Source organism: Myotis davidii, unplaced genomic scaffold (assembly GCF_000327345.1).
Source record: "Myotis davidii unplaced genomic scaffold, ASM32734v1 scaffold290, whole genome shotgun sequence".
In the NCBI taxonomy this organism is placed as follows: domain Eukaryota; kingdom Metazoa; phylum Chordata; class Mammalia; order Chiroptera; family Vespertilionidae; genus Myotis; species Myotis davidii.
This window is the reverse complement of record NW_006285049.1, coordinates 7,260,282-7,286,863: the sequence shown is the minus strand read 5'-3', so window position 1 is coordinate 7,286,863 and position 26,582 is coordinate 7,260,282. Positions and strand designations below refer to the sequence as shown.

Sequence of the window (26,582 nt, the reverse complement as noted above, 5' to 3'; positions counted from 1 at the left end):
TCTCTCTCTCTCTCTCTCTCTCTCTCTCTCACTCTCTCTCTCACTCACACACACACACACACACACACACACACGCACGTACTCACTCATTCTCTCATTCACTCACATTCCACATGTCCATGTTATCAAAGAAAGTTGTCTAAATTGTTAGTTTGGTTCAATCAGTAAAAAATTCGGTGAGAATTGGGACAAATAAAGTAACCGTGAATGCTGTCTTTCACTGTGCAGGTGAAAAGTTTTTCCCTTTGCTTTCATGGATAATTTAGTGGGACATTGGGAGAGCATTGTCAGGAATAGTTAACTAGGCACAATTCTAAAAAGAAGAGACCAGTGCAATTTTTATTTATTTTTTATTTTTTTAAAATATATTTTATTGATTTTTTACAGAGAGGAAGAGAGAGAGATAGAGAGTTAGAAACATCGATGACAGAGAAACATTGATTAGCCGCCTCCTACACATCTCCTACTGGGGATGTGCCCGCAACCCAGGTACATGCCCTTGACCAGAATCGAACCTGGGACCCTTCAGTCCGCAGGCCGACGCTCTAGCCACTGAGCAAAACCGGTTTCGGCATTGTGCAATTTTTAAACAATCATCTTTAGCACTTTTGTTCTCATTGGAAATGCATGTTATATAATGAACTGACTAAGCCCCAAAGATGTCATCATGCATTTGATAAAAACTACTTTTGATTACATGATATTAATGATGGATTTCAAGAAACTTGCACATTTTCACCACCATATTTTATTCTGTTCTTTGTCTCATTCCTAGACCTTTATTAATGCCCAGTATAGACTGTACAAAAATATTTTTACTTCATATAATTCTAATAATCTAATTCATATCTTTTTCTTTCATACATATTCATATGAAGACCACATAACCCCCAGAAAAATAGAACTTTGTCTATGAATTGATTAGCATATCAAGCAATTGTATCAGATGCATACAAAAAATGTGTGTTCTCCATAATCTTAAAACATTTTTCAGTTAAATATTTATTTATTCAACAACCTGTAACTTCTACACATTACTGTAAAAAATCTTAAAAATGTAAAACAGCAATGTCTGGAGGGGAGGGGTATGGGTGGATGTGGAAGAGGGTATGGGTGTGGTAAAGTGGTGGTGGGAAAGAAAATAAAGAATCCAGAGACAGAGAAGCATCGAACAGACCATCGAACTTCAGAGGGAAGGCAGGGGAGTGGGGGGAGTAAGAGATCTACCAAAGGGCTTGTATGCATGAATATAAGCATAACCAATGGACACAGACACTAGCAGGGTGAGGGCATGTGTCGAAGGGTGGGAGGGAGATGTCAATGAGGGAGAAAGGAAAAAATAATAATAATAATAAAAAAACGGTAATAGCAAGCTAATATTTAATTAAATTTCTCTTATTAAAATATCTTTAAAATATGGGAAAAGCCTATCATCTATGATTAATATCTCGTTATTTCCTTTATATGCAAAACTCCTGGAATTTCAGTCTTGCTTGCAGGAAGAAAGTCATCTTGGATCATATGAAAAGCATCCGACAACCTCCCATGAGAGAGTTTCTCTCAGAAAAATTAATGAAAGGGTCATAAGAACAAAACTGTGCTATGCTTGGCATGGATTCTCGAAGAGCAGAAAGGGTGTGGTGTGTGTGTGTGTGCAGTGTGTGTGTGTGCTGTGTGTGTGTGTGCATGTGTGTGTGCGCGTGCACTTGGCACTCAGAGTAAAAGCTATCATGAAAAGAGGGTGTTTAAACTTGGCTGTGTGATTTGAGCATCTTACCAGCCTGCAGGTGGTGGAAATCTCTGAGTCTCACTCTGCCATTTAAAAGGAAACGCACAGAAGGAACTGTTTCATGCAGCATCTCACCACCCCAGCATTCATATGAAGATAGAGCTACCTAAAGTTAAAGTATAAGGTCTTTATGGTGCAAGAAAAATCAGACCGCATTTAGCATTCTACCAGTCACTCTTTTTGGATTATTCTTTACACCTTTGAAATGTCTAAGTCACTCTGGGATAGCTATTTGTAAGCTGCCACGGTGAGATGACATTTAAAATGAATGAAAGATACAGAAAACATTCTCTCTAAGAAATAAACAAAATCCGCCTTGGCTCAAAAGCTCGCGTGGAAATGCTTGATTTCTGTCCCTCTTTTCTGTGCATATGGCATTCTGGAAATTATAAATTCTGTTTTACAGAACTACAATATTTATTACCAGAGGAAAATAGATTATTAATTACAGCCAAAGGCTGCTGTGATTAAATATACAATTAATTAGCTATGCTAAGCTCATCCGTCCCAGAGCTCCTAATATTTTCAGCCCAATGATTCTTCTAGTACTTTTAATTAAAATTGTTTTAAAAAGCCACAAGTTAGCTTCATGTGCACTTAAAGTGAAGTTATCTCCTCAGTGTTCCACTGGTTTCCGTATGCCATGTAATTAATCTTTAGTGATTAAATGTACATAAAATCATGGAAGATGCAAGGTAATTTGTGCAGACATGGAACAATGAAGAGCTTTTACTGGGCCTTGGCAGGATGGTTTTATCTGCCAAAAATGATTTCAAAAGCATGCAGATGGCAATTGTTTATAAAAAGTTGTCCCTCTTGTCCACTCTTCCAAAGTGAAGTAAAATGAACAGCATTCATATAGAAAAACGTGTGTGGCAAATTACATTGAAGAATATGCTGACTCCATCTGCAGTCACACTCACTCTGTTGCTCTTATTTGCTTCCCGAAGGAGACATGGAGGCATGTCAAGTACAGTTTTCAAAAAGCGCCCCCCAATACTGGTGTCTACTTTAACACGCATGCACCCAGAGCTTTGAGTGGGCTGCACCTCTCTGTACAGCCCAGCTGCCATTTTGGAGAAGTTCTTGTGTTGAACCCCTTATTGTGACTGTGTGCACTGAAGTCAAAGCAGGAGAGGACCCAGGTTGCCTTTTCCCCTTAGGAACTTCATGCATCTTATCTCAAGAATAACAATATCAGATCACAGGTGGGCAGGGCGGGGTGGGGCCTTGAACTGGGCATCTTATGGTAAAAGTTCAATAACAGATTGACAGGTCTTTCAGCCACCTTCTCGTCTGAGCTTCACCTGATTCACTTACAGAAAATAAAGGCCTGTCTGTGGGTGGGGTGAGGGTCCTTTACCAAAATTTTAAGTGACTTCAGGGGTTGTATAAGGAAAAGTGGTTATCTATGCCTATGCATACTTTTTTAAAAAATACATTTTTATTTACTTCATAGAGGAAGGGAGAGGGAGAGACAGACAGAAACGTTAATGATGAGAGAGAAGCGTTGATCAACTGCCTCCTGCAGTTGCTCAACTCCCTACTGGGGGTTGAGCCCACAACCCGGGCATGTGCCCTGACCGGGAATCAAACCTTGACCTCCTGGTCATAGGTTGACGTTCAACCACTGAGTCATGCTGGCCAGGCTATGCATACTATTTTAAAATAGATTTTTAGAACTGAGGAGTTGTTGAATAGCATCTTGTCTCACTTATACATTTTACAGGAACATTTTTTTCACTTTCCAACTGGAATTTTCTTATCCTGGGGCACAGGTTGAGACAGTTGTCCATTCATACTTAATGAATGCCCACAGTTGTTTCACTGCTTAATTGTAATTATATCAACAATTCCATAAAAGAAAATAGAAGAATAAACTTCCCACCAATCTTTTGTCCAATTTTTAGAGTTTCTATGTTGAATTGCCTATTGATGTTTAGGAAAGAATTAATAGGAATTTGTAGAAAGATATTGGGTTTATTTTTTACTTGGTAGTTGTGTGATCTTGAGCAAGTTGTTAAGCTATTACAATGTGGTTTGTTTATCTGTAGGATGAGTATGATAATTTCTGCGCCTCTAGTAGCTTATAGTACTAGGTAGAGTATGTAGCACATAGTAAATGCTTAACAAATTTTTTATATCTTTATTATGCATTTCAAGGTGCACTTGGAGACAATCAAGTCAGTGAAATTACTGGGGCAAATTCCAACTATTTAAAATAAAGTAGTGTCAGTAACTATTCTAAATGTATTAACTTCATCTTTTGAGTTAGCCAGCAATCTGTTTGTTTATAAATATAGAATTAAAAATTCTTGTTCAAAACCCATGAATTTGAGGAAGTTGGAAGAGTGGTGTTTGCAAGGTATGGGCACAAATTCAAGTGGTTTTAATTGCTGATGTAAAAGCTTGTGAAACCCTGGGAGCTTGGCCTTTTTACTAGTTTCATGTCCTCCACGGAGCTCTCCAAGAGTCAGAATGAACTCAGATGGCAGAATTGATTGTTAAAATGATTTAAACCTCCATGTCTCCTATGGTAATGTCTATTTGTTCAGATTTTGCCCTGTCCTTTCAAACTGGTATGAAACAGCTTTCATCTTCTAGGCACTACATTAGAGATACTGGTATTGAAAGAATTATATAGTATGTAAGTTCTACTTTCTCATGTTAATCCTCATGTTCTAAAACTACTCTATATTCACTTGGGTAAAATACCTTTCTAAGTTCATATCCCACACAAGCTATAATTGATTCAGGTGAAGGACCATAGAAAGTATAAAAGTGTGTGTGTGTGTGTGTGTGTGTGTGTGTGTGTGTGTGTTTATGGTGAGATAAATGCTCACTTGGTTAGGTGGGTGCTAACTAGACTGGCAGAGTTTCAAAACATTGAAACTAAAATCATCACTGGAAATATAAATCTACAGGGGATGGGCAGATCTATGTAGAATGCCTTTATACTTTATACTTCAACTTTTACAGCTTGTATTTCTGTACAGTGTTTATTTAATTCATTGGAATAGAAACTGAGGTTAGGCTGTTGTGGAAAATATGCCAGCTGGGAAGGTCCCATTGAAATACTTATGAATGAGAGCATCAGCATGCCATCTTACAACACTCTTCCCTCCTCCAGCTGGGCACTAACCATTTTTGTCCAAGTAACTGTGGGGATCTCCTGCTTCCATTCAGCTACTTCTCACCATAGCCTTCGGCGTTATCTTCCCAAAGCATAAATGGGATCATGCGACTTTTCAGACAAAAGGTATTTTTTAAAACAGATATCTTACCATGGCCCAGTGAGGGCATTGGCACATGTATCCAAACCTCCCTCAAGCCTTAGCCCGATGCTTACCCCAAGCCCTCCATACTCAGTAACACCAGCTCTCTCTCTGGTTCTCAGAAGACCTACTCTTTTAAGCCTTTCCCTAGGATTCCTTTGCTTTCTGCAACCTTTACAACCTATGAAACTCTTCATCTTTTAAGAGCCACCTGAAATGTCACATTCTGGAGTCAAATCTCAATACTTCAATACTCCCAGGCAGAGGTAGCCCTGTAAGCTCCCCAGAACTCTGTTAGTATCTCTATTTCATCTGTTTACACGTTTGCTTACAATTATAGATGGGTATGTTATTTTTCCCTAGAGGATCCTGAGAGCAGGTGCCTTCCCTTGCTCAACCTGTTACACCTTCTGTTCCTTAGCCTCCAACTTTCAAATGGAGATAAAATTCTCACCTCACATGCTTGTTTTTGAGTGTGATTGAGATAATATAAGCCAAGGTTTTGCTCAGCTCCTGGCACTTTGTAAAAGCTCATTCAGTGCTAACTGGTATTGTCACTGTCGCTACCAGCACTGTAAGAACAGGTATTAATGAGTATCCCCAGAGAATTGTCTCGTCTCTGTCATTAAGAGTTCCTCAGGAAGGGACGAAGGGAGGGAAGAAAGGAAACATGAGTAAAAATCATAGAACTCTGTTAGCTGCCTTAGCTGTGTTATTTATGTGACACAATCCACAACTCTGTGAGTGGGTGTTACCATCTTTTTCAGATGAAAAAACTGAGGCTCGGAGAGTTGAATGACTTAAAGTCACTTAGCCAATGTTACGAACTGTGTTGCGACTCCAGTTCCAGATGAGTCCCACATTTGTGTTCTTTTATATTAAAATGTTGAATGGGCCTGGCCAATGTGGCTCATTGGTTGAGTGTCAATCCATGAACCAGTAGGTCAAGGTTTGATTCCTGATCAAGACACATTCCTGGGTTTGGGGCTTGATCCCCAGTAGAGGGCGTGCAGGAGACAGCTGATGGATGATTCCCCCTCTCATCATTAATGTCTCTATATCTCTCTCCCTCTCCCTTCCTATCTGAAATTAATAAAAGCCTATTTTAATATATTTTATTGTTGATAGTATTACCGATATCTCTCATTCCATCCCCTTTGATAAAAAGCATATTTTTAAAAACAACACCATTGAATGGTTGCGGAGGAGGGCTTACTAGTACACTTGATGCCTTTGCTTGCCACTCAAATCATTTATACAATATATTTAAGTAAAAGGAATAGCATGGATAACTGGGCTACGAAACAGAGCTATGTAGTAAAAGGAACACAGTCAGCCTGTAAACACAGATAGCGATAATGAAAAGTCCAATTGCATTTATTTTAATGTGGATCTTGATAGAGAAATGTATGGAATTTTATTTAACACATATTTGTTGTCAGGTATGTAACACACGTTTTTGGGCCCTTAAACTACAGCACAAAACAAAAGCAGTTTCCTATCATTTATTGTCTTTTGCACAGAAGTATTTAAATAGTACAGCATGAGATCACTCTTATAAATAGGATACAGCCAAACTCTGGTGAAGATGTTCTTAGCACCTTTGATGTTGTTTTGACAGATGCCCTGTTACAAATAATTCAACATATCAGAGTCTCTTATTAGTAACTGCGTGGAACACTGTTATTCCTTCCATTACCAGGTAGTTATTTTTAGCACTTCTTTGGCACCGTGCTAGTGTGGCTAAGAGCCAGGGTTATGCTCTTGATGCTCATATAGGCTCTTGTAACAAAAATGGGACCAAGAGATCTTGTCCAGCGGCTAAGAGCACATTTCCTCTTGTGCAGTGGCTATGAAAGATGAATAGCTCTGTCCAAGTTCTCAGTTACTGATACTTTTATAGTACTCTTTTAAAGGATATCTGGGTTGTTTTATTACAATGAAGTTTCTTCCCAGTGAAAGAGTTTGCATTTGTTTTAACAGTGTTTGCCCTATATATGTCTTATGTTGTTATACCCTCAGGCTTGGTGCAGAAAATGTTGTCTCCCTGAGAATTTCTCATTCAGTTTAACATACTTGGATCTGATATGTCAAAACTCAATGGATAGGTTTATTAATAATCAGCTACATCAGCTTAGTATTATCTTAGGAAGTAAAAGGTCAGTAAGTAGTTGTTATCCTACCATTTCATCAGTGGACTCTCTCCAAAGACATTATTCACTGCTTATAGAGTCACTTGAGATATAAAAAGTCTTTTTATAGTAATGAAAGAACTCCCACAATTAGCCAGAAGGCAGCCATCTATCTTCTTAAATAGCTCAGCTTGGAGGAGAACAGGATTCCAGGTGATATTCAGAAGATGAATTGTTATGACAGTGATAAAGTTGGTGATACCAATCTCTGTGATTTTTGCTGTAGGGATGTGCGTATGGGTCCCACTCATGAAAAAAGAAGACACCAGTGCAGAGTAGTGATTTGTTTCTCTGGAGATATGCAAATACAGAAACGGATTCTGAGGAAACGCTATATCTGTCAATTTCTCATAATTATTATTAACTCTATCATTACAACACACATTCCATTCTAAGCTAACAACAAATGTAACAAGAATTTGAACATTTTATTTTGACACTTTTATACTTATCGAAAATTGCAGAAATAGTACAAAGAATTCTCAAATACCATTCACTTAGATTCCCCAGATTTTAACATTTACATTATTCTCTCTCTCTCTCTCTGTCTCTTACTCTCTCCCCCTCTTCTCCTTCTCACTCTCACTCTCCCCCTCTCTTTGTGGTTAACATCATCAGCAATGGACAAATTTATATTACTAGCTTTCTTATAGAATATATTGAGAAAGATGCAACACAACTTCTAAGCACTCCTGTCAAAAATCTATAACCTGACTTTAATCAAGAAGAATCACTAGACAAAGGCAAATTGAGGGATAGTCTACAAAATATCTGTACATGTCAAGTATCTGGATAATTTACATTTGCTATATGATCTCAACCTTTATGTTCATAGCAGCACAATTTACAATAGCTAAGATTTGGAAACAGCCTAAGTGCCCATCAGCAGGTGAGTGGATTAAAAACTGTGGTACATCTACACAGTGAGATACTATGATGCTATAAAAAAGAAGGAACTTTTACTATTTCTACAGCATGGATTGAACTGGAGAACATTATACTAAGCAAAATAAGACAGTCAGAAAAGATAAATATCGAGGGCTGGGGGCAGGGGTTGGGGGGGGTCAATTGGGGAAAAAGGAGACATATGTAAAACTTTAGACAATTAAATAAATAAATAAGTTTTATTTTAGTTCTCCCTTAAAATCTGTGGTTTTTGCTAAATTTGAGAAACTAAAAATTATATTTTTGATGCAACTAATTTTGCTAGTATATGTAATTTGTAATGATGGTAACATTCAACTTTTATCATATTTTATTGCTATTGTGTAAATCGAGGAGTTTCATGTCTAGTTGTATCAGGCAGAGTTCCAGAAGGAAATGGAAGGCACACTCAGGGGGGTTAATTAAAGACATTATAATGACTGAAGAACTTAGAGAGGTGTGAGCAGAGTTAAGAGGGAGAATAGAGGGAATAGCAATAGAAGGAGCCGCCCTTGCTACCCATAGACCAGAAGGGGACAGGTAAGAGGGTAGTGTGAACCAAGTAAGAGTTGGCATCCTGAAAGCCAGGTGCCAGGGGGCTGGGTAAAGGCAGAGAATACTGGCTCTCTTACCACTGGCTGAACCAAACAACAGTTATTAAGCAGGAAGCCTAGTGATGCAGTGTACAGTGGTCAGCATCCGGGGCACAGAGCTGGGTAGATCTGAGGGACAAACCAGGAACCACCAGCTCATGGGCCAAAGAGGAGAAACTTCAATTTCTTTTAGTTAGGTGAGGAGAAATAAATTTATTTATAAAGAGGTAAATAAAGCTATGTTGGTATATTATAATTTATTTCCCTACGTAAGAATCAAAACATATCATAATCTGTCCCTTAATAACAGAAATAATTTATATAAATAGATACTTCTCAAATTTGTTAAATCCCCAATGGGAACATTTAGATGAGAAGACTGTGGCTGTGGAAAGAAGAAAAGAACCCGAAAATACAAAAGGAGGAATACAAAAATAAAAGAGAGAAAAGATAATTGGGGGGGGGAGGGGAAGCAATCTTGGAAGATATATGCCCAAGACTTCCTATAACCGAAATTATAAATTGGTTCAAGACAGTTTTTGATAAACTTATAAATTGTGGGTCTATAGCATCTTAATAAGAAAAGCTGAGCTCACTCTCCCTCTCAGGAGAAGGTCCCTGCCTTTCCCTTCCCCCTTTCCTTACCCCAGGCTCTTACCATGGCCTTTTCCTCTCCTAAGCTCCAAGGGCCCTTCTTCTACCTCTGTCACTTGTTTCCTGAGCCCACACAGCTCAGCTGACTGACTTCTACTACCTCTGTAACTTTCTAAATAAACTTTCTCTTATAATTTGAAAAAAAAAGAAAGAAAAGTTGAAATCTTGCATGCATTTGGGAATCCTACACCATCAAAGTGTCCTGTGAAATAGATGAGAAAGCCGAAAGCGGTTTGGCAAAGTGGATAGAGCGTGGGCCTGCGGAATGAAAGGTCCCAGGTTCGATTCTGGTCAAGGGCATGTACCTGGGTTGCGGGCACATCCCCAATGGGAGATGTGCAGGAGGCAGCTGATCGATGTTTCTCTCTCATCGATGTTTCTAACTCTCTATCTCTCTCCCTTCCTCTCTGTAAAAAAAAGAAAAAAAAAAGAAAAAAGGAAAAAAAAGAAATAGATGAGGAAGCAGCATGCTGTCCTTCTGTAGTGACCTGTGTCACAATCAATTAACTAAATGTAATAATAAGCTCTCTAAATATCTCATTGGGTTACTGGGAGTCTTCAATTTATTACTGTTGTATATGTAAGCATTTCTAATATATTCAAGTTTTCAGCTTGCAAATGTGTATTGTGTCACATATGGTTAATAATAAATTCCACAAGGTCATGAATTATAGGTTAAGGAACAATCTTTATCGGTGAAACATATAAGTCAGGAGTCAGCAACACAGTTGTGCACGGGACTTGAAGCTGCTGGACATGCAGTGGGTCTGTGGTCCAGGGGAAGGACCCCATCCCTCTGCTGTTGCTCTCTCTTCTTATGGCAACATTGTCAGTAAGGAAACAGACTACCTGACCTTCAGGCTGCCTGGGCTAGAAGTCAGTTACTTCCATTGTCTGGGAAAGCTAGCTGCCTGGCACCTGGGGAATCTGGAGCACAAAGGAAGATAAAACCACACACACACACCAGGAAAATGAAGCTACAGGTCCCTCCCAGTCCAGACAAGCCAAAAGGAACCCCAGGATCATTTTTGGATAATTGCATCACATGGGATATTTACCATAGTTTCTTCCAAAAATCCAGTAATAGCAGAACCCTGGACTATACAGACTTTTGGTTTAATGCAATCTAAGATTTTCTAACACTTCCTATGCTCTTACTTTCTAAAAGTACATAATGATCACAAACCTACCCATGATAGTTTTGTTCATCGAAAACATTTTCAGAGGTCAAAATTAATTTTCATCAATCTCTAGGTTTTCTTCATAAAATTTTGAGCAATTTTTATTCTACGAAGTTTCTTGACTTTAAATACTTTTTAAAATGTGCTATGTTCAATTTATATAACAGATGTCCACTTAGAATCAAACATATCAATGCTTAGTATCAAATATGCTGAAATTCCTTAAAATTAATTTAAAGGTTATATATGACAATTGTTTTAATAAATATAGGGTTTGGTTCATTTTATATTCCTTTTTTATAGCAAACATTTTAGTAACAATTTAAATAGTTTCCTCCTTCTATAAAATATTACTAGGCCATGTTTTTGCAACACCTCCCTAATTATCATGTAGAAAATTTGATCAGCATTCACAAGGGACTTTAATCAAAATTAATTCCCCAGTTATTTGTAAGGGTGGGAGAGCTTATAAACTGTCATGCCCAAACAGAATGATAATACTCAGGTCTGATGATATCATATAAAATATTGCTGACTATAGTCAATAACACTATCCTATATAATAAGAGCTCAGCAACAGAAACGGCAGGATGACCAGAGACCAGAACAACCACGGCCCCTCACCCCGGCTGGCTGCCCCCAGTGAGCAGTTAGGGGCAATCAGGCAGGCAGGCAGAGTGATTAGGGGCGATCAGGCAGGCAGAGGTGGTTAGGGGCAATCAGGTAGACATAGGGGGTTAGGGGCAATCAAGCAGGCAGGCGAGTGGTTAAGGGCAGACAGGCAGGCAGAGGTGGTTAGGGGTGATCAGGCAGGCAGGCAAGCAGTTAGGGGCCAGCAGTCTTGGATTGGGGTCCCAGATTTTGAGAGGATGCAGGCTTGGCTGAGGGATCACCCCCCACCCCCATGCATGAATTTCATGCACTGGGCCTCGAGTATTATATAATTGAAATTTTCTAAGAGAGGAGAACTTAAATATTTCCCCCCCACCACACACACACACACACACACACACAAAAGGGTAAATATGTGAGGTATGAAAATGTTAATTAACTAGATAACAAGATTTCTTTCACAATATATACGTATATCAAATCACCATGAGCTGCACATTTTAAATAACTTCCAATTTTGTTTGTCAACTATACCTCAATAAAGTTGAAAATAAAGGAATGAATGTATAAATTTTGTAATCAGATAAAAAACAATATTCAAGGGCTTTCTATATATTCTTAATTTGAAATTGGGTTATATTGATTGCATACAATCCTTGCTTTCCTATGCTTCTATTGAATATTATTACACATAATTCTCCCATGAAAGGCAGAGATGCTTAAAAATACCTATTTTTCATTAGAGACGCAGAGATTTGGACATCCTCATCATTCCCAAACAGCTGACTCTAGAAACGGCAACTCACCAGGGTGACTCGGTTATTCATGCACTTGTTTGCACTTCAAAGGGGAAAAGAAAGCCTGTTTGTTTTCTGATACACAAGAAAATTTTGCATGAGGCTAGATTTGGAGGAACAATCCAAGCAGAACAGCTCACATTCAAGCTGAGGCCACCCGTCACTCTTGGGAGGCTGTTGATGAGTGGCCCAGATTTTGCAATTTAACGGAAAGGGTAGATTGTTCATTAAACAGAAGCTTCATCAAACATTGCTGTGATATGCTTTACATGAGAAAAGCTATATTCTTCACTTAACATTCACAAGTTGCTTATGTATTAATTAGTCCATCTGCCACAACAAATGTATTCACCCTTCTTTGTATGGATTGCTGAAAAGTACCTACTTTTCTTCTATCCACTTATCCCTATCAATAGAATGGAAAGTAGTAATTTTTTAGAAATAAGACACTTTTTTCATATCTATTAAAAGTGTATTTTTCAGCTTGCCTGAATTGATAAGGGCAGGAACCTGTAGCTTTATTTTCCTGGTGTGTGGGGTTGTAGCTTCCCTTAAGGTCTGGATTCTTGGGGTGCCAGGCAGCTAGCTTTCCCAGATGAATGGGAAATGGTTTCCCATGATCAAATATTGTTTTAATTCACCAATTATTTATTTGTTAGTTTATCTGAATGTCTTATAACTGCTTCAGGATTGACATGATTAAGACTACTCCTTTTTATTTTTATATTTTTTACTTAAATATAGTTGGTATAGTTGGTATTAGTTTCAGGTGTACAATATAGTGACTCATCATTTATGTACCTTACAATGTGATCATAGCCCTGTCTTTCCACTTGTTTTCCATCTCAATGGTACTTTTTAAGAAGAAGAATCACATGCCTCTATTTATTCTAGAATTCCTGTCATTGGTGTCTTCCTTCCCTCATTTATGCTGTTGCCAATTCTAACTACCTCTATACGCATAAACATGCCTGGTTTCTTACTTATCTAAGTCAGGTGGTTTAATCGCCATCTCAGAGTCCAGTCATCCCACTGGGACCCCTGGCCTCTTATCAAATATCCATCTCCTGAGTCTTTTCCATTAAACTCTTGTTGCTTGGTAGCAGGAGAACCAAATCAGTTTTGGCCACAGTCTTCCAAATGCCAGATGTTATAGTGGTAGAGGGAATTATCTCATATACTCCTCATATTTATTATGGCTCTCTAGCCTCTCACCCATTCCATTTAACAACCACTTTAGAAAAAGTATCACTCTCTGGATCATGCTCAAATAAAATTTCCAGCCCACCGGGTGTGTTTTAATAGTTGAGCATTGACCCAGGAACCAGGAAGTCACCAGTTCCATTCCCAGTAAGGGCACAGGCCCAGGTTGTGGGCTCAATTCCCAGTAGGGGGTATGCAGGAGGCAGCCAATTGATGATGCTTCTCTCTCATTGATGTTTCTATCTCTCTATCTCCCTTTCTCTCTCTCTAAAAATCAATAAAATATATTTTTAAAATTCCCAGCCTTCTTGAAACCCCTATGCACATAAACTTCAAACTCAAACCCTGTACTACATGGGTATTTATTTTTTAATCTTCAAATTGCCTTTCATCTCCCCTCACCAATTTTGCTCCCAATCCTCTTCATCAGCTTTTCCTCCTGAAATCAACTTCCCTGGACTCTTCTAGCAAAAGAGCTTCTCTCCTTTCACTGGGCACCTTGAAAAGTATGGGTCTATATCCTTAACTACCTATATTAAATGGCACACCTTTAATAGAGGGCTTCTCTATCTCCAGTCTCATTTCACAAAACACATAAAAATTATATGTAGCCAATATCATAATTAAGACTGAGACGAAGAGAGTAAGGTGGAAAGAGGAAAGATAGGGAGGAAGCAAAGGAAGGAGGGAGTCAGAGGATATGATGGAAAAGAAATATATGGCACCATGAAATAGCAAATACCTTGTTGGTTTAGGATTTCACTATTTGGAAAAAAAATGAACTTTTGCTATTATCTTATTTGTTTACTTGCTACAAAATTTTTCTATAGGATTAAAATTTTAGATATTCTCTCAATATTATTCTTCTCCCTACCTGTAACTGATGATAACTAAGCAAAGCCACTGCCAGAAAACCCCAATTAAGCTATTATTTTTTCTGTTGTGAAAGGCATAATTTATAAAATAGTGACCTTTTGGTAGGCTAACAGTATGTTGATGAACTTCAAGTGAAGTGAAAGAAAAAAAGAGTGTTTCGTATTATCAGTGCTTACATTTTCTAAGGAATCATGTGAGGCAGTAGAGCTTTTAAAGGTCATAGGCTTCTTTACTTTGAGAGATATTAAACAGCTTATGAAAATAGAGGTCAGCTACATGATAACTGGAAGAAAAGAGCATTCCCCAATGAGAAAGGAAGATATTCGTGATTACATTGACTATCCCTTTTCAAGATTGTATTTAATTGTCCCTAACCACCCCCCCTCCAAAATTGTATATAAATGCCATGACTGTAAATGAATGAATGTACAGGTCTTAAGATCAATAGCTATTGATCTTTCAGGATGGATGCTAATATGGTCAGCATATACTAACCATTACAATAAGAGCTAATGACCTCACAGCCTAAATAAATCTTCAGTAATTTTTATAGAAATTTTACACATTTCTGGGTTTTGCAAAAACGACCCTAAGTAGCTACTAGGAACATAAAATAAATAATCATTATTAGTAAGAAACTCACTTTTTAGAAATCATTTTTGCTTTGAAGATCACTAAAACAAATAAGAAATAAAAGAATACCAAGACTAGGTTAACATGGAGGCAAGGTACCTGGCCACCTTAAAGAAGAAATGGAATAAGGGTATTTGTCTGTTCACTACTTGATGGCACACAATGTATGCAATAGTAGGATTTCATGTGTGGACTGGAAGAAACCCTGGCCACAAGTTATTTCTCCCTTTACCCTAAGATATTGCTTGAAGTTCTTTTTAAAAGTGCACTGTCTTCTTTCATCCTGCCACTGTTAGGAGTTACTCTAAATGCAAAGCTTATTAAAGAAGGTAACCTATTGTCATTGTTTTAGTAGGTTTTAAATAGTTGATGAAGTGACCAAGAGTTCTCTTCAGAGAGGGAATGTTATGATACTTTGCTGGAGCAGATATTCACCAGGAAGTGGGAAGCCTGGGGACCAAAAGGCAATTCTTCTGAACTGACAGAGCAATCTTATCTGCCACCGGATCAGTTTCTATAACCCCGGAATTTATAAATACTGACCACAATATGAGACACTAAACAGGAGAGGCTAGCTTTTAGGTTGTGTTTTTCCATCTGGAAGTTCTGCTATCATCTGCTGACTACATGTCCTCAGGGAAGTCAGTGGTGGCCTCAGCCCAGAGTGCCTGTCATTGACAATAGCTCAAGGAATGGATGAGTGTGTCTGTGGGCGTCCTATGTCTACATTCTCATGTATGCCTAGAGTCATCAAGACATACGATGTGCCATCAAGGCTGTGCCAATAAAAATTTGGTGATTATTTTCAAATGTAGTCCATGGAGAAAAGAATCAGAGAGGGAATGTACAGATTGGTGAGTGTGTACACACTAGTTGATACCCACTCAGCTCTCCGTCTGAAGTGTCTTACTAGTGATCCAAGAACTGTACTGGGACATATTTTGCTGGTGAGGAAACTCAATTGCTCCATTTTTGATGGCACATTAACTCTTTCAGGGTCCATTGAATAAATTAGCTCCTCTAGGTCATTAAGCCTGTCTCTACAGGATATGACAATTTCTACCTGGCGTTGTATCTTTTACCCCAAAATCCCCCACACTTGCTCTGAGCACACACATATTCTTTGTCTACTCAGAGAGAAAGAATGTGTTCATTCAAATGTCATAATTGCTCTCTGATTGCAACTCAGTGATTCATTTTGCTTCCTTTCAGGGATCTCTAAGGATTTCCTGGTGCATAGTTGTCAACAGAGCCTCACTGTTTTAGTTGTCTAGAAATGGTATAATTTCAGGGGTTTTGAGTAAAGTATTGTGTTCCCAGGTATCTTTTCCTGTATGCAAAAGCCAGCATTACTGATTCATTTGGGGTAGGAGTTGGGAAGATACTTCAGGATTCCATAGTCCTTTATTAACACATAACTTGCATTAAGAGACTGTGTTATCAGGACCCATTTCAGGGAAATAAATGACAACTATTTGAGAGAGACCTATAGTGCCCCTCAAGAGAGTGTTTAGAAAAGTATGCGGTGATTGGGGTGCCACAAAGGCTGGGAACATCATGGCCCTTAATAAGCAGGCAAGACAGAGTCTCACAAAAAAATAATCTTTCTCTCCTAAATGCCAACAATTGGCCCTACTGAGAAGCAGTTTTTGGAGGCAAAGGCAAATGTCTTTCTCTTCTGTGTTTAGGGCTACCTTGGAATATCATAAATTAATATACATTAAAACAGGTGAGGATGATTCCAAAGGGACACAGTATTCTCACTCAGAGGTGTTTTAGGTGTTTTAGAGCAGTGTTCCTTTCATATGCATCTCATATAAGTCATCTGGTATCCTTTTAAAAATGTCAGTTCTGATCCAGGAGGTCTGGGTAATGCCAGGTTCTTGGCATTTCTAATAATCTCTTCAGTGATACTGTTGCTGCTGGTCCACAGAACACACGTTGACTAGAAAGGATTTATGACAAAACGCACCTGATCTTGTATAAAGCATGGTCTTGGATAAAAAGATGTTGAATATGAAAGAAATCTGACAATATCCTAAAAAGATAAATTTTAGGCCCGGAAGACTTTGAGTAATTGTTGAAAATCCCACCAAGAGCCCTGGCTGGTGTGGCTCAGTTGGTTTGTCATTTTCCCGTGTACTGAAGGGTTGCTGGTTCAATTCCCAGTTCTGGCACAAGGCTGGGTTGTGGGCTCAATCCCTGGTAGTGGGTGTGCAGGAGGCAGCCATCAATGTTCCACTCTGATGTCAATGTTTCTCTCTCTCTCTCTCCCTCTCCCTTCCTTTCTCTATAAATAAAAATTAATAAAATACCTTTTTAAAGATCCCACCAAGAGATTGATAAAGCATAAGAAAGTATATACTTAGCATTCTTACCTATCTGAAGGTGTTAGCGAACATTTTCTGATGGCGTACTTCCTGAAGACACCAGAAGTAATTATTTCCGTATTTCCTTCACTGTCTCCTGTTGGTGAAGCGTTCAATAAATGTCAGTCTCATTAAATATTCCTTTACAAAATACATAGCAGAGCTGGTTCAAACATCCCCTCCCCGCCTTTTATTAATCTATCACAGCGCCTCTCTGTTCTTTCCTCTGAGATGAGCAATGTCCTTTTATCTTCACAGGTCAATGGGAAGGATCTCTCAAAGGCCACCCATGAAGAGGCAGTGGAAGCTTTTCGAAATGCCAAGGAGCCCATTGTGGTTCAGGTGCTAAGGCGAACGCCTCTCAGTAAACCAATCTATGGAGCGGCCCCAGAAGTGCAGCTCATGAACGCCAGTACTCAGACGGACATTACCTTTGAGCATATCATGGCCCTGGCTAAGCTTCGGCCACCTACCCCTCCGGTGCCGGACATCTGTCCATTTCTGCTCTCAGACAGGTATTTCGCTGTCACTTCTCCCAAAGCCCTATTTCTTTTCATTCATCATTGAGAGGAGGTGTTGGAAATAATCAGTCACACTAGCCAGTTCACAGTTATTGAGACAGGTGCTCAATACAGTTTGGAAAATGTCTCCACTGTGTCTACATCCAATTAGTTGTCAGCTGTCCCTGCTAGCTACTTCCCCTGGCCAGACTGTTGCTTCTCCTCAGGAATCAGACTTGCTGGGGTGCAGTGAAAAATTCGGGCTCTGATTAGTTCGTCTTCGTACTTCCAGTCATCAAACACCTTGTGCTTCTCATGAGCACCGGTCAGGGAAAGCGCTCTGCTCACCCAAGCTGCCAAGAACCTCATTAAGACTGACACAGAAGTGGCATGTTGGCACCGTGTTCTCCATTGTGGGTCGCCTCTCTTTCTCGCTTTTGCTTTTCTCTTCTTTAAAGGAGAAGCTAAGAAATTAATTTAATTACAGTGTAATTCTCCACAGAAAGCAATTACTCAATATATTGAGATGTAAACAAAAGGTTTTGGCTGTCAGAGAATAAGTATAGAACTATGAAATAAAGAACCATTGAAGGAATCTTTCTTCCCAGTTTTTACCTAATGTACAGGCAGAGGTATTTTATTCAAACAATCCTACTTGTATAATCTTGGACGTATGTTCTGCCCCATACATTTTGTTCTATAACCTTTTAAGCAAATAATCAAACATTACTGAGATTTCGATTTATAAGAGCAATAGTCTCTTTAGACTGCATTTTCATGGCTCTTGGATCCATTCTCCACTTAGTAAAACACAGATCTGGTCACGCCACTTCCCCACACTTTAGTGGCTTTGGTAAGTCTGTTTCAGTGGGTCACATGTGTACATTAGAATCACCTGGGAGCATGGAAAAGAAACATCAATTCATTGCCCAAGTCCCACCTCAGGCCAGTTAATAAGAATTTTGTAGAATGAGGCCCAAGCATTGTAATACTTCAAAAACCTCCCTAGGACATTGTGATGGGTAGCTATATTTTGGAAACTACTCTTTGAAAACTCCAGTTCCAGGAGAGTAGAAGCTCTGTTTGTCTTGCCTAGGAATTTATTAACTCATCCAATACTCATTAAAGAGGCACTTATGTCAGGCAGTGGGACTTGATGTTGGGCATAAAACTGGGAACAAAAATAAAGTCACTGTCTCCTAGAACTCATAGTCTAGAGCAGGGGTCCTCAAACTACGGCCCACGGGCCACATGCAAATACAAATATTGTATTTGTTCCCGTTTTGTTTTTTTACTTCAAAATAAGATATGTGCAGTGTGCATAGGAATTTGTTCATAGTTGTTTTTTTTTTTAAATATAGTCTGGCACTCCAACGGTCTGAGGGACAGTGAACTGGCCCCATGTTTAAAAAGTTTGAGGGCCCCTGGTCTAGAGGGTAAGATAAACAATACCCAAGTACACAAATATTTGATACTTATTAGCATAGCCTGATACAGAATAGCCATTCAATCAATACATTCTTGAATGAATAATAATAGCTTAGATTTATTAGCTTTCCTAACATAGGTAATATTCCCAGTGTTTTACATTGATTAACTCATTTAGTCCTCACAAACCTTTGGAAGGTGTGTATTATATTATTACCATATCCATGTCCCAGATGTTGAGTTGGCCAGTGTCACTTAGCAAAGAAATGACAGGGCCAGGCTTCTGAGCCAAAGAGGTCTGATGGCTTCTTTAACCAGTGCTGCTCTTCCTAAGCCCCACAGGTCTTATCTTAGAGGCAACTCTCCTAGCAAACTTCCTAGGGCTGCAGTAGGGACATCCCCATCATGTGCTTTCAAGGCTTCTGTATTTTCCCCTTAATTATCACACTATTAAAATGCCCACTTTGCTGCTTTACCCAGTTCACAAGGCAAGAATTGGATTTTGCACACCAGCCTATTCCCCGCAGTTGGCCTAAGGCCTGGCATCTGGTAGGCATGCAGTAAATGTTTATTGAATGAAAAAGGTGTTCCTCCTGGCAGGGCGCCCTTCTTACTAACCGAAGGACAAGGGCAATACATCAGATGCCCCAAATAGCGAGTTTGACTTTTTACCAGCCCAAATAGGCTTTGCAGAGCCACCCCAGATTAAACAAGGAGGGTTTACCTGTTAGGCCCGCAGGCAAGGTGCTTTTATTACTTGGGTCCACGTTCCTTAACCCTGTATGCAGCTGACAATAGTGAGAAGAGGCTGGTGGAATATTTACACTGTGTGAAGATAGTAAGATGGCCCTCTCTGCTTTTTCAACTAATGATGAGAGAACTAATGTATACTGCTAACTCTAATCTTTCAGAAATGACCACACTGCCAGGGCTTAGAGGTCTCTCTTGCAGTGAACTTTGTTTATTGCACGTAGACTTCTTCATTGGCTTTTAGAAATAGAGATGACCGCCCTAGCCAGTGTTGCTCAGTGGATAGAGCATCAGCCTGTGGACTGAAGGGTCCTGGGTTCAGTTCCCGTCAAGGGCACATACCTGGGTTGCAGGCTCAATTTCCCAATAGGGGGTGTGCAGGAGGCAGCTGATGAATGATTCTCTCTCATCACTGATGTTTCTATCTCTCTCTCCCTCTCCCTTCCTCTCTGAAATCAATAAAAAATATATATGAAAAAAAAGATTTACAAATAGAGATGACCCCATGCCCTTTGCTGTTGAACTTTGCTTAGCCTTTGTAGGGTGTAATATGTATTCTCTATCATAGCATGTAATTGGAAAGCACTTCTATCAATTTTTTAAAACTTTACTCAAAAGTTAAGGGATATATAAAAGTCATGGACAGTGTCTTGGATCCCCCTCATTTCCTTTACTTAATCAGCTCTGTCTGTCCCCAGGAACTTTCCACAGGGATTATGGAACCCTGTGGCTTATATATGCCCTATATACAAGGATTTCTAATGAGGTATTGCCATGCATGTCATGAATATTTGTACACTTGCCCTTTTTCAAAGAGGAGAAAATATGGGTTATGAGAGAGAATGAGGAAGGAGGTCTTAAGGAATGGTAGCATTATGGAAAAGGCAATCTGAAAAATGTATGCTTTGAAAATAGAAGTCAAAAAATAGTTTTGGGCTGTGTATTATGAAATCATCAGCATTTTGTTACAAAAATACCCCCTTTGGGGTACACTGCTATCGCAAATGACGCACACCCATGTATGGAGCAAATCCCACTTGGTGAAATGCTAGCAGAGCCAGAGAGTGGTAATAAAGCACCATGGCCTGCCACAGAGTCACATCAGCCTTCCCAGAATGCAGCTCTGACCAGGGGCCCTTATCTCAGAATTCTTTCAGAAAACCAAATTGATGGACTTCATGCAGGTGGAGAAAGAAAAGCAATGGGTTATCCTGAGCTGTAGTTCATTTAAAGGCTAGATCAGTACAGGTCTCATTGCAACGTAGAGAAAACGAAAGTGAAATTCTAAATCGGTTTTAATCTCGAAAACAACCCTTTTGATCCATTCCTATCATCTTGCTACATTCCCCATAGCTGCCATTCTCTTCACCCGATGGAGCATGAATTTTATGAGGACAATGAGTATCTCTCCAGCTTGCCTGCTGATGCAGACAGAACAGAGGACTTTGAATATGAGGTAAGATCATTTTCACACCACTTCACATTTCTTCATGAAGTTACGGTTGAGGCATTTTGCATAAAAAAGAAAAAATTAATGTATTGCTATGTGAAATGTTTTGTCTAGTACATACCTATGATAAGGTCTTTAAACATTTTTAGTATTAGCTATTTGACTCTAGTATTATAAGTATATGCGGAAACATTTTTATAATGTAAGCTTAAAGATAATTTGCTCACATTTCTTGTTGCTCTTGATCAATAGTATTATGGCAGCCACATTTTTTTCTTCCCTCCATAATAGAAGAGGATTTCCAAGTACAGTTTGGAAAAGAAATCGTATTAAAAACCAAGATGGTAGTTACTATTTTTATTCACTATATTGTATTTTAATTTTAATTGATAAACTAAATTTTGTCATATTAATTCCCCTTCACAAATTAAATATTCACTTTATTTGTGACCCAAGTTTGTACTCTAGAGAACGGTTTCACCGACTTTCTAGAGAGATGCCTTCAAGCCCTGTGTTATGGAACTGGGTTTGGCCTTCACAGGGTGTACTTTAGTGTGTCTGTACTGTGATATGTAACAATTCCAAAAGCCCATCTGTTAATTATTTAAGAGCTTTCACAAAAGTTAAAGGATTTATCCTAATATTGCCTCTGCTCCTGCCATCTGTAAATCTTGGAAAGGTTTCAGCCTCCTCTGACATTTGGAAATAAAATAGATTGAGGAGGTAAAGAAGGTTTGGTAAACAGGCAGAGAGCCCATGATTACCTGCCCTTTTAATGCAGTAGATGATGTCATACAAGTTCAGCAAAATGTTCTTTTCCATTTTACAACCAGGAAATCCTGAAATCTCTTCCCTTAGGAGGATGTAAAATCAAATAAAGTCGATTCAGCGAAGCTCACCTAAAGCAAATAGACGTTTATTTGAAATCTTCCCCCTGCAAAAGTCATTTCGGGGGATTACAGAAATCAGTATTGCTTTTCAGCCAGCACCTAGAAGTCTGTGCAGTGATGCCTCGTATCTGAATGGACAGTTTTGTTGTTGTTATTGTTCACGTTAATTTTTATCCCTTCCTCTCCGTTAAGTGATTGAAAAGTTTTATTTTATTTTATGAATCCACTCAAGCCCTGGTATGCACTGAAATATCCATTAGGTCTACTCATGCAAAATGAATTATAAAATTGAGTCACTTATCCCAATAATTTAAGATTAAACAATGTTTTTCTTTCAGTTAATGAATTCTTTGAGTTTGGGGACTGGAATTACCTTCAGCTTTTCATTTAGCTTGTGCCTTAAAGTTTTATTAAAATAAATCTGTGAGCTGGGGGAGGGCTTGGGAGAGAGACTTGCTTAGGCCAGCAGGTTAACAGTAAAAAAAAAAAAAATTCCTTTCAATGAAATAGCATACCGTTGAATATTACATTACATACAGATTTTCTTTCATTTCTATAGGGCTACTGTAAGTGAAACACATCCTCATTGTGCTTGTTGATCCTCACCAGAGGATATGTTTATTGATTTTAAAGAGAAAGGGAAGAATGAGAGAGAGAGAGAGAGACCTTAGATGTGAGTGAGAAACATCTGTTGCCTCCCATACTCTCTCCGACCCGGGAATCAAACCCGCGAACTTTTGGTGTACCATACGAAGCTCCAACCAACGGAGCCACCCAGCCAGGGCACACCCTCTTTTTTTGAGGGATATGAGTCACTAATAGATGCAGCATCAGTGTGATGACAGTGGTAAATGCTCAGACAAGTCTCTGTAGCCTGTAATCTCAACTAATCACAGCATTTCAGTCATTAATTTGCTGTCAGCTGTGATTCCTTTGCCAAAGGCACCTTTCTGAGTGATTGAAATAAAGAATGTTTCTGTGAAATTTAAATAAGAAAGAAGTTATTGTGACAGGCTTCAATCATGAAAGAGGATGCATTTGAGAACATTATGCCTGGCTCATGGTGGGGATGCAGACATGGGGATAATTTACCAAGTTGGGGAGAATAATGGTTCTACCTAGGGCTTCCCAGCCTGCTACAGTTATGGGGCAGATGTGCACACGCCATCCCGCATGGCTGCTTCAGATGAGACTGTGGAATCTAATCAGTCCACCACTGTCGCCAGAGCTGACTGTGTCCACCACATTAAAGGGGGAGATTTAGAAATGCTAATCCGACTTTATGTGCAGTAAAAAAAGAAAGAAAAAGCTAATTAATTAGCATATCATTGAATATTACATTACATACAGACTGTGCTTCTGTGATCAGCAGAGATGACCCCGGCTCCTCTAGGAGCTAGGAGCTCTGTCCTAACCCAGCAGCTCCAGGGACGCGCTGGATGATCACCTTCAGAAGGACCGGCTTTGGGCCACTCAAAGAACATTACAGGAAAATGAGGTCTGACAGCCAAATAAAGCACTTCATCTTAGAGAGAGATACCCATTCCTCCTCCACCTAGACATGAATACTCTTCACCAGGCAGTCAGGAAGTGGAGAGAAGACCCCTTTCCATCTGCTCTCATTCATTTGCACCATAAGTATTTAATGAGCACATAAAGATGCCAGCTTCTGACTGAAGTTTGGTATGGATGAAGCCCCTGCCCTAGTGGAGCTTAATTTTCAGGGGAGAGAGATGGACAATAATCAAGTAAGTGACAACATAGTATGTTAGGTGGTGCTGGGTGCTAACGGAGAACAGCAAGCATGGGTACCTGAGAGGAAATGCATGGTGTTGAGTTGAGATGGGGTGTTGCTATCTTATACAGGCGGTCCAGGAAGGCCTCTCTCTGATGAGTCCTCAAGGCAGAAGGAGAGCTAGCCAGGGGGATATCCGAAGAGGTGCTTTCCAGACAGAGGGAAGGGAAGTACAAAGGACATGAAGCAGGAGTGTGCTTGGTAGGAGGGGGAGTCAGAGTGAGCAGGGGCCTATCTTGAGAAGCCTGTGGATTTACTACGAGATGCAAACTTGCTGGAGAAGAAAGATCAGGGCCAAGTTGTGAAGCCCTAGCCCAGAATGGGAAATGCCTGGCCCATGGGCCACAGAGGGCCCACAGAATCATTTGGTCTGGCCCTGCCAAGGCATTAGGGGTGAGTTAATTAAATGTTGAACCAAATAGAGCAGGATAATTTTTAGGTTGATAAATTTGTATGGCCCTTGAATGATGTCATAAATATCTAAATGGCCCTTGGCAGAAAAAAGGTTTCCCATCCCTGTGCCCAGCCAGATCCCTCTGGCTACTGGAATGAGATTGAAAGAGAAAGCCAAAGTGCAAGGGAGAGGCGGATTGGATCTGGATGGTGATGGAGGAGGCACTGAGATGGTCTGAGGGACAGCATCCACCCCACCCAGCTTGCAGGGCTTTGCCCAAATGTCTGTGTTTCCATTACTTGCCTCATCACTTTAATATACTTTATGCTATGGTGGTTTATTTTCTTCTGACTTTTTAAAAGTAAAATAGCACAGGCCAAAGAGTGAAACACAGCTTCTGACATCCACTGAAACTAGCATAGTAAAATCCACTCTTAAAAAGACTGAAAGTATACAGAGCTGTGTTTCTGAACTTGCTAAAATGCAAACTATGCAATTATGTGCGTCGTTTTTAAAGACCTACTTACTACTGACTCAGTGAACCAGAGCTGAGCTAGCTATCTTGTGAATATATAGTTAGGGACTTTTAGTGCTTTGGTTGTTGACCCAATAGACCAAAGCAGACCTGATGGTCTTGTAAATACATATTTGGGGACTTTTTGACTTGCAGATTGCTGCATTGATAGACTGTAACAGCCCCCTTCAGAGCCCTGGTGGACCGCAAATGCTTCTTTGGAGATGTGATAGTCAGTGTGTCAGTGTTATGGGGACTGTGGTATGCTATGGACCTCTGTAATATATTAATGACACCCATATCTCACCACAGCCCATCACCACTTTACCTCAGAAAATTATTTGACTGGGTTTCAAATTTCCCCACGGTGCTTCAGAAAAGTCTCAAAAGACCAGCCTGCATTAAAAGACTCACAGCTTGAAATTTGTTCTCTTCAAAAAAAAAATGATGGCATTTGTTCTCTAATTAAAAATGATAAAGGGCTTTAATTTTATTTTTGAGCAGAAAAAATAAAAATGCTTTTAAATTTAAACAATGCAACCTTCATGGATGTTTATGCCACCGAAATGCCACTGAGTATTTCGTCTCCTCTTCTTTATTTTCAACTTTGCTCATTCTTCCCCCAGAGCCAGCTAAAGGTTGAAATAAATCATAAATAGCCCTTAGCAAGTCAGAGGCAGAGCTCAAATCCAGCCTCTACCAGAAATAATTTAAAGGGAAAAGCTTTGAGAAATATAGCGCTCTTTCTTCCAGCTCCTAATAAAGATACGTTTGCTACTGCTTTTGTTGCAAGATGAATTTTTTGCAGTATTTGCCACTAACTCTCAAAAGTCAGTGCTGGGAGAGGCAAGACAACTAATCAGTGCAACATTTTGATAATATGGAACATTCGCATTAACCAAGACAAGCAAATAATTTAAGCAACATTTCTGAGCCTGCAGATATTCGTCACTTAAAAATGCTACTTGAAATCATTTTTCCTGCTCTCTCCAAGCTCAGGATGAAGAAAACATATCCAACAGCCTCAATTAAGTACAGTTAGGGTTCCCCTTATGTGTGCATTGTCATCGAAATGAAAAGGCATTTAGCACTTTGCTGGAAGAGGTGTTAAAGGTGGAAAGAAGGACAAGTATATGTCAGAGTTCTGTGAACGTGTTAACTGAAAACCAAACCAGTGTCTATAAATAGAAAAGAGCATTTAGCATATTAATTAGCTTCCTCTTAGCAGTTCTTATGCAAAGCATAAGTAAACCTTTGTGCTGTGCTGAGAAGTGTCCTTTTGCAAAATTTAGCTGGATGCCTGTGAATATGTGCAAAATTTAAGTATATAATCTCTCTCTTGAATAGTTGAGGAAAAGAGAAATATGAATCAAGGACCCGTTCATTCAAAAAATTAACAAGGGAATAAGCATTAATGAGATTTCAGTCATCCATTTGAGCAGCTTCAGGATATGTGAAGCCAAATCTTCCTGGTGTGCATGTGGAGAGCTTTGTGGCTCCTTTCTAGGCTGTGAGGGCTGAGGCCGTATCTGCCTTGTTCATCATTGCATCACATCACCTGTTTCACAATGGGTGCTCAATATCGATGAACGAATAAATAAAGAATCCCTGGCTGTCTGCATGGACCCACTTCTTGGCACTGCAGTACCTTTCGTCTTTTTTATACAAGGGAATTGGAAAGGAACCAAGACCTTCTTGCAGTGACAACAGATACCCCTTTCTAACACATATATATTCCTTATGACAGGGGTTCTAATTCTAGT

At 39.4% G+C, this 26,582-nt stretch overlaps 1 protein-coding gene across 2 annotated transcripts in view; it reads left to right on the top strand.

The window, feature by feature from the left end:
- The window catches only part of PDZRN4 (PDZ domain containing ring finger 4), a 338,807-nt gene that overhangs the window by 259,074 nt on the left and 53,151 nt on the right, over window positions 1-26,582 (top strand). For both annotated transcript variants that reach the window (XM_006755547.2, XM_006755546.2), the window contains 2 exons: window positions 17,357-17,613; window positions 21,130-21,232. In XM_006755547.2, the coding sequence (XP_006755610.1) occupies window positions 17,357-17,613; window positions 21,130-21,232 (360 nt within the window). The remainder of the gene's footprint in view (window positions 1-17,356; window positions 17,614-21,129; window positions 21,233-26,582) is intronic.